The sequence below is a fragment of the Poecilia reticulata genome, linkage group LG8 (genome assembly GCF_000633615.1).
Source record: "Poecilia reticulata strain Guanapo linkage group LG8, Guppy_female_1.0+MT, whole genome shotgun sequence".
Taxonomy (NCBI): domain Eukaryota; kingdom Metazoa; phylum Chordata; class Actinopteri; order Cyprinodontiformes; family Poeciliidae; genus Poecilia; species Poecilia reticulata.
Window position 1 is genome coordinate 10,235,102 of NC_024338.1, and position 11,436 is coordinate 10,246,537.

The 11,436-nt window shown below is 39.1% G+C and overlaps 2 protein-coding genes across 2 annotated transcripts in view; one reads left to right on the forward strand and one right to left on the reverse strand.

Moving 5' to 3' along the window:
- flii (FLII actin remodeling protein) overlaps nt 1-8,350 on the reverse strand; it is a 21,387-nt gene extending 13,037 nt beyond the window's left edge. Inside the window, exons 1-12 of the mRNA XM_008415763.2 lie at nt 8,191-8,350; nt 6,144-6,254; nt 4,168-4,239; nt 3,982-4,062; nt 3,641-3,888; nt 3,408-3,511; nt 2,059-2,234; nt 1,803-1,960; nt 1,640-1,724; nt 852-999; nt 603-733; nt 3-24 (exon numbers count right to left, since the gene is read on the reverse strand). Of these exons, the coding sequence (XP_008413985.1) occupies nt 3-24; nt 603-733; nt 852-999; nt 1,640-1,724; nt 1,803-1,960; nt 2,059-2,234; nt 3,408-3,511; nt 3,641-3,888; nt 3,982-4,062; nt 4,168-4,239; nt 6,144-6,254; nt 8,191-8,253 (1,399 nt within the window). The 5' untranslated portion in view covers nt 8,254-8,350. The remainder of the gene's footprint in view (nt 1-2; nt 25-602; nt 734-851; nt 1,000-1,639; nt 1,725-1,802; nt 1,961-2,058; nt 2,235-3,407; nt 3,512-3,640; nt 3,889-3,981; nt 4,063-4,167; nt 4,240-6,143; nt 6,255-8,190) is intronic.
- A 2,138-nt stretch (nt 8,351-10,488) lies between these two features.
- desi1a (desumoylating isopeptidase 1a) overlaps nt 10,489-11,436 on the forward strand; it is a 6,865-nt gene continuing 5,917 nt past the window's right edge. The window contains exons 1-3 of the mRNA XM_008415699.2: nt 10,489-10,686; nt 10,933-10,954; nt 11,112-11,181. Of these exons, the coding sequence (XP_008413921.1) occupies nt 10,596-10,686; nt 10,933-10,954; nt 11,112-11,181 (183 nt within the window). The 5' untranslated portion in view covers nt 10,489-10,595. The remainder of the gene's footprint in view (nt 10,687-10,932; nt 10,955-11,111; nt 11,182-11,436) is intronic.

The following is an 11,436-nucleotide window of genomic DNA, read 5'->3' on the forward strand; positions in this document are numbered from 1 at the left end:
GCCATATTTCAAGTCCCCGTTTTCCTACAAAATACATAGGTTTCTTTATAAGCATCTTTTTTTTTTTTGTCAAACATGTACGCAATGTATTAACAGTACTAATAATATGTTAAAATGATAATATAAACCTTTTTTTGTGTATGGTTATGTACGTTAAGAAGTCAGTGCTGTCGATCAAATAAAACTTTTTATAAACAGAAAAAAAACGGGTTTAAATTTTTCAGTTTGCAAACCTTGAAACCGAAAACAGTAAAACTACAGAACGATTCAAGCTAAGAAAAACATGCAGACCTATATCAATAAATTACAATGTTACTTATCTCAATTGTGCAAAAAAAAAATAAAAAAATCAATGCAATATATATTTTAATAAGGCGAGAAACTGAACTTTTTGGTTATAATTATCTAAATTAACAGGAATAAACATTTGAAATACGCCACTGTGCGATCTGACTCTAAACGTGTTTTGCTTTTTAAATCGAATTACTGAAATTAACTTTTAAACAATATTGTAGTTTATTAAGATTCACCTTAACTTGCAACTCAGAATGAGRTGAAGGTTTTGTTTTTCACAGACGCAGTCGTCTGACGGTTTTTCTCACCTCCATGTTCTTCTTCTCCTGAGCGACGTCACTCATGCCTTTCAGGACCTGCTTCGCCTGATCGTCCTGCGACGAGTCTTTCTTTCTCCTCAGCCTCATCTTCCTCGCCAGGTGATCTCTGGGGCTAGCGCCTGAACACAAATGGATGCAAATGGAAGATTTCCAACACATAAACAGCTTTATGGTTTAAAAAAATAAATAAATAAATAAAACTTTGTTGGAGTTTGAGTCAGAGACAAAGTCACGCACCTCCTCCTGCAGCAGCTACGACGGCAGGAGAAGCTCCGGCCAGACGCAGCTGGTTCTGAAGGGAGAAGTCGATGTTGTACCACTCTGCTGCTCGGTCYGCCGGCTTTGGCGGCATCACCAGGTTGGGGTTCTCCCGCACGTCCAGGACCTACGGCAAGAGAAATGGCTCACTGTCGGCACTCAGATTTGGTCTCGTTTTGTGGTAAACGTGAGTAAAATGCTATAAAATAAACGCATCTTGAACGGAGAACTGAATAATTTGTGAGAGGAAAAAAAAAACCCTGAAAAATTCAGATGTTGAAATTTTTTGCAACGTTTGCATTAAATAAAAGAGAAAACTAGTTAAAATATTATATATAAGAAAGAAAGAAAGAAAGAAAGAAAGAAAGAAAGAAAGAAAGAAAGAAAGAAAGAAAGAAAGAAAGAAAGAAAGAAAGCATTGCAAACATTATTAAGGGTAACATATTGCTAAGAAGCAATATGCAAAATGAGGTACTACACACTAATAACATAAGAGGTGTTAAAAAAACAAGAGTCATAAAAACAGATTTCCTCACTAAATATACAAAGTAAAATTGAACAATGAATTTCCCTGTTTTAATTGAYAGAAGTTGATTTACAACCACAACATCCAAATTTATTAGTCAGCTCCATTTATCTGGGTTACTTTTTGCTTTCTACAGTCATAAAAGATCATTTATAAAGAGTCACTTCGTATCAAACCCACATTAATGTGGTCAAAAGTGACAGAAACASCATTAATGTGGTCATTTGTAACGACATTGTACCTCCAACTCAGTTAAGAAGTGGATGGTTTCCGGCAGCGTCACCAGCCGGTTCTTGTTCAGCACCAACTTCTTCAGTTTGTCGCACCTAAACGACACGAAACCAAACATTCAGAGAGTGTTGCAACATTTCTGAGACGACACCACGTCTGCGTCTGTGGCGCACCTGCAGAGGCCCTCTGGGATGAGCTCCAGGTTGTTGTTGGCAGCCATGAACTCCGTCAGGCTGCAGAGTTTGCTCACGCCCGGCGGAAGCCCGTCGAAGTCCAACTTGTTCGAATTCACGTACAGCTTCTTCAGCTTGGACAGCTTGCAGATGGCGGACTGATGGAAGACACAAAAACAAGGGTTTTACCACCGTTCGGTTTGCGCTCTAGACTGTTAAAAAAAAMAYCAGGAGCCGGGTAGCGGCGGTTCCTCACGGGCAGCGAGGTGAGCTGGTTTCGGCTCAGGTTCAGCGTCTCCAGCTGGGTCCACTGGTCGATGCACAGCGACAGCTCAGAGATCTGGTTGCTGCTCAGGTTGAGCCTCTTCAGGCTGCTCAGGGAATACAGGCACTCCGGGACCCGGGTCAGGTCGTTGCAGGACAGGTCCACRTCTGGTTGGACGAAGGCGAGAAAGACGGCAAACGGTTACCCGACGGTACGCGTGTGATGTCTGAGGTTGCACATCCAGAATGCGACCCGGAGCATTTTTCCTCCCAGGATCTTTGTGGTGTTTTCTGTGCAAAGTCTCTGTAGAACTAAAGGAAACTGGTAACTGTCASAGAACTAAAACTAGTTTCAGGTTGTTTTTTGTTTTGTTTTGTTTTTGGTGTGTTTTTTGTCTTTTTTTTTTTTTTGACATTTCCTGACTTTCTTTTTTGTTTTTCAGGAAGGAAGCAGGAAAAAGAGGGAAAGCTGAATCTTATGGACAGCCYGATTTCCCTTGGGATCAATAAAATGTTTCAGAATGTGAACTGAATCTAAAGAGTGAYGACAGATGTAAAGATGGAGCTTTAAGATAACATAAGAAACAAAATACGGAAGCGCGTGGATTGGTTTGCCCTCCATTTTCTTTTTCGGAACTCATCCAGATCTGAGAAACTGACATCAAGTSCTGGACTTTTCCAGGAAGTTGCAGGAACACCAGAAATAACTTCAGAATGGCAACACTCTGAAACAAGAGTAAACTGCCTCCTAAATCTGAAAAATTAAGCTCTTAAAATATCTGGTGGMACAATTTTTCTATCCTTCCCTCACAGTTATAAATAGTAATTGCTTTTCTTGGATTTTTTTAATCACGGAACGGAGATTAAAAAACAGGCTGTCACAGGTTGTCATAATTTGGTATTTATTTTTTCAAGATGCATGTTGTCTTGGCCTGTTTCACAGATTTTTAGTAATTAAAGTAGAAATTCTGTTCATGATCCAGACTCCTGGCAATTATTATTTCTTTTTATTTATTTTATAGATCACAAGATTGAATTCGACCAAAATCAGAATATACARGTCAGGTTTTCTAAAGATCAGTCGTCAGCCAGAAAGCTGCACCTCTAGTAGAAATGCTGCAATCAAAAATACTAATCTACTTCTATCTTCTAAAGTTAGAAGGAACTAGATAAGAGTTTAAACTAAGATTCAACCAGTAGGGAATGCTCAGCAGCCTTCCATCAAAACTACCACCTCCCTACCAGGTTGTTTCCTAGATTCTACCCTGGAGATCTGATTTTGCCCCCCCTCTCCCCGTTCCTGCAGCTGGTAAAACATCGGGTCCAGAAAAGCTTCGTTACCTGCCAAATTAGTCAGTCCCTCCAAACTGGTGGGCATGTTGCTCTGCGTTCTCTGCGTGTTCCTCAGGTGAAGCGTCTGTAACGCCACCATGGCCGGCAGCTGGCTGCTCAGAAACACACACAACAGGCCAGCTTCCAGTTTAGCTTAAAAAGCTCCACACACACACACTGTAGAGAAATAAAGGTGTGTGTGTGTGTGTGTGTGTGTGTGTAGGTGTGTGTGAGAGTTTTACCGCAGCTGTGCGTGCATGAGCGGGTTGTTGTTCAGAATGAGCGTCTGCAGGTGCACCAGGCGCCTCATCTGGGGCGGCAGACTGTCCAGCTTGTTGTCGCTCAGGTCCAGGTACAGGAGGTCCGTGAGGTTGATGAACAGCTGGTTGGGGATGGAGTCGATGCTGTTGTGGCTCAGGTTCAACACCAGCATGTTCCTGCTGTTCTCCAGATCCCTGGGGATCTCCGTCAGCTGGTTATAGCTCAAATCCTGCAAAAAAATAAATAAATAAAAATGAAGTGATATTTTCACTCGTCCATGTTAACTAACCAATAACGTGTTAAACAGGTGATGGTTTCGCACCAGGACGGAGAGGTCCTCGAGCTGAAAGATGTCATCTGGGACTCCAGAGTTCTTCAGGCTGTTGGCTCTGGCCACCACGGCCTGAACAGGGACGAGACGTGAGACTCCACACAGGACCAAACAGAAAACAGGGCAGATGCACAAGACTCGTTTCTACAATAAGGTGTGTGTGCGTGTGTTAGTTACCCGCAGGTTTGGTAAGCTGGAAAGTTCTCCATGTAAGGTGGTCAGGCTGTTGTGACTCACTGAAAGATGTTCCTGAAGATTGAAGATTAAAAACGTTGAACTCGTTAATAAATAGTTCTTCATCTAACCAAGAGGTTGGCTCAGCCCACAGGTTCCCCTCTGCAGTCATACGCAGTCATAGAGTCATACGCGTCTCTAATGTGCGCTGATCGGACTCGTCGTTTACAAAATTAGCAATAGCTAATATGGATGTAAGAAGGTCCTTCTGACGGAAGAGAGAGACGGGGAGGATAAATGTTGTCGTAAAGCTGAGATGTTTTATTCTTTTGAGTTTGATCTGTTTTCAAACATGTAGAAATCTGTAAATGTAAGGATCTACTTTCTCAAGGGAATAAACACAGACCGTCTTTGTAAACTACTAATTTTGGAAGCTAAAAGAAAAAAGTAAAAAATATAAACAATTGGTTGAAAAAAAAATTAAGAAGCATGATCCTGGTCAAAGACAAAATCGTGATTATTTGTCACAACAACTCAWTGCGTATGAAAACTCATTTTATTCACAGGCTTTTGTCCTTTTCTTTCAGAATGTAGTAAATTTAAAATGTCTAATCAGAAGGCTGAAAAAAAAAACATCACAGCATTTAATACCTAGCAAAAATAAACATCTTTTTTTTTTGAATGCTCTGCTTAAAAATCTTGCCTTTAGTTTTTTACGAAGATGTTATTATTTTAGAATAAAAGTAGCTCAAACGTGTTTCCAGGCAGAGTGGGTCACGTTACATCAATCCGGCCTCAAGGCTCCTTCCAAATCATCTGATTACAAATTTCACAATATTTAGAGTGTTACAAAGACTTCTGCTATTTGTGTTTACATGTCCTGAGAGCAACAGAGGAAGTGATTAGTATTTTATAAAAAATGTAGACCTTTTTCAAAAATCAAAATAAACATAAATTTGATTCATTGCACCTCGATATGCTGAGATGTAACTAAACAGTTATGACACAGTTAAATATAGAGATATTTTTAACTAAACAATGATCAAAGTGACAAAACTAAACCGTCTCAGAAATCCAGGGATTGTTTCTGTTAAACTAGAAAAAAAGTTTTTAGGATTTTCTGAATGTTTGCAATGAAATTTCTCTGGCATGTTTACAAATAGCCAGATACATATGAGATGTAATTCTTTCTTATGACCCACTATGGTAGAACATGGACATTGCAGCAGTCAAGAACCAAACATTTAAATAAATATTTCCTTTAAGGAGCTATAAGTCTCCAGAAGAGGCTGTGTGTTCAACAGAAATGATTCCTGTTCTTTGGTTACAACGAGACAAACTGTGATCAATGTCAAGGCYTGCAAAGACTTTCAATCGAGCAACATGGAAACCGATGTCAACGCTTTGATCAGGAAGAAAAATGAACCTGTCCGTCTAACCGGAACGGTAGAGCACTCAGGCGCTCTTCACTGAACACGAGGCATTAAATGTTTAATACAGCGTCCCTCCACAGCGCACATTAGGAATAAAATAACTGCATTAAGCTACAAGAGCAAAAGCTTTTAAAGTGGGAGGAAGGAGCTCCCAGTTGTTTCAGCTGAGCTTTGAACAATAAAATAAGAACAAGTTGAAATAGTTCTAAAAAAAAAAAAAAAAAGAGCCCTGTTTGGAGCAATTCTGTTAAAAGGGTGGTTAATAGTTTTTAATTTGTCACTTCTTTGTTTGGGAAAACAATCTATTTGGTACAAATAAGTAACTTCTTAACCCACAAGGCCTTTGTTTCCCAAAGATGAGGCTGCAGATAATCTAGTCTAGTGACTTTCAAACTGAATGCTTAGATTCCTGTCTCAGCAAAAACCTCTTACYCTGCCCTCAACTGAAAGACCGAGAGATCATAGCGTCAACTCTGTGATACCGCATGGAAAAAAAAATGCTATAAATATAAACGTGATTAAACAAAATCAGTTGCAATAACTCACCAGCTTCTGGAGAGAGGCCAGCTCCTCTGGGAGGTAACAAAGTCCCGTCCTGTTCAGCTTCAGCCATCGCAGGCTGCTCATACACTTGACGTGTTCAGGGAAGTATCCTCCCTGCAGGGACAGACGCAAAGAGAGAGAGATKGGAGGATAATTAGGGAGAAAAACGCTGGAAACACAATTAAGACAAGCACTGACTTCAAAACAATAAACTGGAACCGGAGAAATGGAGTGGAAGTTCCTATAAGGCCTGTGACAGCTGACCCTACTGTCACACAGACCTGAATGGCAACTGTTTGTTTTGTTCATCCTTAACATTAATTTAGACATGAATTAGTGAATTAGTGAATGTAAGAACCCTCACAAGGCCAGAGAAGCTTTTTTAATCCTGATCAGACAGAATGAATGAAAGCAGCAAGTTGAACACCTGGCTTCATCTGTGACGAGGTCAAATCTGTGTGTYGTTGAAACAATAACTGCATGATTTAACCCAAAAATAAACACTGTTAATCTGTGGAGTGTATTTATAGTCTGTTACAGAGAAGCAGGAGAACACAGATAACGTAACCTGGCTTACTTGCAAGAAAATGAACTGTGTTTTTGTTTTAATAGTGGCTTTATTATTTTAATGACTAAGCAAAATCTGAAATAAAGCCTATTGCATACAATTAATAGATTTGCATTTTCAGGAAGTGATTGCCAGKACAGCGGCKRGAGGTAACGCGTCTCRGACGGGAGTTTAGGTTTCTCAGTTTAAATTTTCAGCCCACTSYTGAGATTTCCCACACCTCTGAGTTCTGGAGTCTGGTTTCGTTCTTCATCATGACCCGGGCATGACCCAACTTCAGGCTTCTGGTTCAGGAATGCCGAGACAWARTTTACATAAAAGTGCCCCAGGGCATGAAATTTCTACTTCCTTGTYYGACTCTGGGAAATGAAGTTCTTTCTCTTCTTCCCAACAATTTAGATTGATACCAAGGAGCTCAAACTTGGCCTCGTCTGACCGCAGTACTTTCAAAAGTTGTATCTTTTTTTTACTGTCTAACTTATGCCAGACATGCACAAATGATTGTGGAGGCAACACAGACCCGTGTTGCCTTAAAGGTCTACGTCCTGCAACTTTCTGTTGTGTCCCTGTGGTACCACTGGACTTCAAATCACTCCAGAGTGCAGCTGATAAATTCCCTCTTCTTGTGATAATATCCTCTCTCTACAAGCCCACCTCTCAATGGCTTGAAATAATGAGAGCCTTAGCGTGACCTAGTCAAAGTCCAGATTTGACTAGATGCTGTTGAATGACCTGAAACAGAGCGTTCAAGCTCAAAAAACTTMAATGYGCCTGAATTAGTGGGTCAAAATCTCTCCGCTGCGATGGAAAAAGAGTCGGTACCGGATGTCGAAACCGCCTGATTGCAGATGTTGTTGCTGTCATCAATACGGTCTTTCTCAATTAATTAATACACAGAATGAGGTCAAGTTATGACATTTTGGCCAAATCATTGAGCAAACAAAGGCTGTCGGGACATACGGTAGTCATGACAACACTGGTTGATTTCAATCCCTCAACATGCTCTGACAAGTTCAACAAACTGCACTATGTTATCTAACGTAAACTGCAGCACCAGTCCATATCTGGCCTGCATTGTGAAAACAGTAAAAAAAAAAATGTATGGACGCGACCMTGAAGCAACACAGCTGAAGTTAGCTAAAAGTAAAGCTAAATTAGCAGGGTGACGTGATGGTGGAAGTGGCTACTTTGACCCAAACAATACTTAATTGCTGAATAAGTGACAAACTTAAGAGAAARCTCTTCACTATTTTTTCCTTCAAAGTACAGCTTAGCAGGGAMAAATAAAGAGGTCAACAGTAGCGGACATGAATGCTACTTTGTCATTTTGACAACTGGCTAACGCCCAATGCTCCTAATGTTAAGCTACGCCTCTGTTTCAGCCATTTGTTGCCGATTCTCACACTTGAATTAGCTTCAGCTAAAGCAGCGGGTAAACAAACACTGGTATAAAACTAGCCAAAGTCAACCAAAAATCCTTACTTTAAAGTCGTTTCCACTGAGGTCTACCCCCCTAATGAAGGGAAGAACTCCGGTGGCAGCCATTTCTGACTAGTTGATGTCAGCTCCTCCACCCTTAACTGTCTATTTTGGTCCGAAAGGAAAGAGGGTTGTGGCTGTTCTTCTTTCTGGTTTTGACAACGTCTGAACACCGCACGTTCGAGCACATTACTGCCCCCCTCTGGTTCAGGATGTTGTGGATTCCAAATTKCTGTRGAAGACGTGGATGCGCCCCCCAGTGGTGGACAGCGAACATTACGCATTCTCCTCACACAAAAAAACAAACGTTAAAAATAAATAAAAAAAATATGAAAAGCGTGCCACTCCCCACTCTCAACGCAATTTAGTATAATACTAAATTTAATTAAAATKTAATTATCTAAATTAAAGCAGCCTGTTGACTTAATAATGCAATTAGAAGATTGGGCCTACATCTGTGTTACTTAATAAGTGACAAATGTTATTCCACGAAGCTCTATTAGTTTTATAATAACCAAGAAGCACAGCAAACAGGTCAGGCATAAAGTTGTGAAGCCATACAGTTGAATTATGTTATCTATTTTATGTTGAGTATTACCCAAATACTAATCTATCATAAATGACTGTAACTAAACCAGGAGTTTTTATAGAAAATGAAATGAACAAGATAAAAATATAAGCAACAAGAAAGTAGYATCATTTGCTGTTGTATTTAAAATAACTGTCACAACTGGGGTTTTTGTATTGACTTTAATTTCTAAGAAAGACGTACATGATTTTTGGAGAAAGTTGTTAAAATAGATAGGTAAGGAAGGTRCAGAATTAATTAGAGAAACTAACAAAAGCCTAGCAAAAGCATAGTAGCCCTAGAGGAGCTGCAGAGATTCACAGTAAAAGATAGTGGCAGCATCATACTGTTGACTTTTCTTCATCAGGGAGATGGAAGAGGTTCAGAGTTGATTGGAAGACTGGAGCAGGGTTGACTTTCCACCATCCATTTATCCTTTTTCTTCTACTTCAAAATCATGCAACCCTTTGTGATGATCTATCACATAACACCCCAATGACAAGCTTAACAATGATGAAGATGAAACAACAGCATATTGTTTTAGAAAATAGTTTCTTTTACACAAATATTAGTTTTCTATCTAAAATAAGATTGCGTTTTCTATCCTTTTTAAGCAGTGATTTAATTAAGATAATNTAATTATCTAAATTAAAGCAGCCTGTTGACTTAATAATGCAATTAGAAGATTGGGCCTACATCTGTGTTACTTAATAAGTGACAAATGTTATTCCACGAAGCTCTATTAGTTTTATAATAACCAAGAAGCACAGCAAACAGGTCAGGCATAAAGTTGTGAAGCCATACAGTTGAATTATGTTATCTATTTTATGTTGAGTATTACCCAAATACTAATCTATCATAAATGACTGTAACTAAACCAGGAGTTTTTATAGAAAATGAAATGAACAAGATAAAAATATAAGCAACAAGAAAGTAGYATCATTTGCTGTTGTATTTAAAATAACTGTCACAACTGGGGTTTTTGTATTGACTTTAATTTCTAAGAAAGACGTACATGATTTTTGGAGAAAGTTGTTAAAATAGATAGGTAAGGAAGGTRCAGAATTAATTAGAGAAACTAACAAAAGCCTAGCAAAAGCATAGTAGCCCTAGAGGAGCTGCAGAGATTCACAGTAAAAGATAGTGGCAGCATCATACTGTTGACTTTTCTTCATCAGGGAGATGGAAGAGGTTCAGAGTTGATTGGAAGACTGGAGCAGGGTTGACTTTCCACCATCCATTTATCCTTTTTCTTCTACTTCAAAATCATGCAACCCTTTGTGATGATCTATCACATAACACCCCAATGACAAGCTTAACAATGATGAAGATGAAACAACAGCATATTGTTTTAGAAAATAGTTTCTTTTACACAAATATTAGTTTTCTATCTAAAATAAGATTGCGTTTTCTATCCTTTTTAAGCAGTGATTTAATTAAGATAATTTAGATAAAAGCCACCATCTGTCAGCTGAGAATATCGATTTATTTATTTATTTATTTATTTAAATTTACTATGACAATCTTCGAGCCCAAATCGTGATGTTAGGCTTAAAATAGTGTGAAGTCACAAAAACACTGTTAAAGTTAAACAGAAAAATGTGTCATTGACCTTCAACGTAAAACTACATGCTCTTTTAAAAACAAATCTTGATGTAACGTCTCCTCTTTCTCTGTAGTGGTTAGTTTTATTTTGAAAGTAACATAAGCGGAAGTCAGCAGACGTAATGACATCACCCTTCTGTTAACTCCTCCCCGTCATCTGTACCGTTTAAGGGTCTGCAGTACAGCTAACCGAGATAAAAAAAAACAAACAAACAGATAATTTAGAGTAGAAGTAATGGATAAAAATATACCTCGGTACAATGTTCAACTGTATATTTACGACCTGTCAAGAGGAATGGCTCGCAGCCTTAGTCCTATCATGTTAGGTAAGTTGGTATTATAATTGTAATACAAAAAATAGCGGATGCAGAATGGCCGAAAGGGGACAATATGTGAATAATATCTTTTAACTTTACAGGTCTGTTATTTTCCCAGTTTATTAAAAACCTGACTATTAGTAGTTGTGTATTACATCATGGGAACAGGGATGTCATTGGTTTAAACGGGCTCTTCAGAACCAGTTAAAATGGGTCTGCTGTCTCCTGTCGTCACTAATCATCTCCTTGTTGCAGGTAAACAGCTGGATGGTATATGGTGAGTCTGACYTCCTGAACCGTAGAAATACTGTGTGCTCTGAAATACTACTACAACATGTAGGGCAGTAACTTAAAGAGCATTGCAAAATCTGTATAGCTTGCTACAACGTTTCTGCAGTCTGTAACTTGGATTTACTTTGGCTTTTTTCTTGCAGGCACACAGCTATCGTGGCATATGGTGATGAGTTCTTCTTTGGAGGGGAGGGMATCTCCAGCTGTTCACCGGTAAGATAGATTTGCAGCTCCTAACAGTGAGCTTCAGAGACTTTTTACCCTCCCTTTTAGTCACCCTGCTCCCTGCATGCTGTGGCGAGATAACCCCGAGCCCTTTCTGTTATGCTTATCATAAACTTTTCAAATTACTGCTCTCACTATAGATATGAACAAGTGTCAAATTTCCTGACTAATGGAGACCAACACACATCTGCCCTTCCAAAATGGCATGTTTTCTTGTCTTTCTTATTTTAAAGAAAAGCTAAG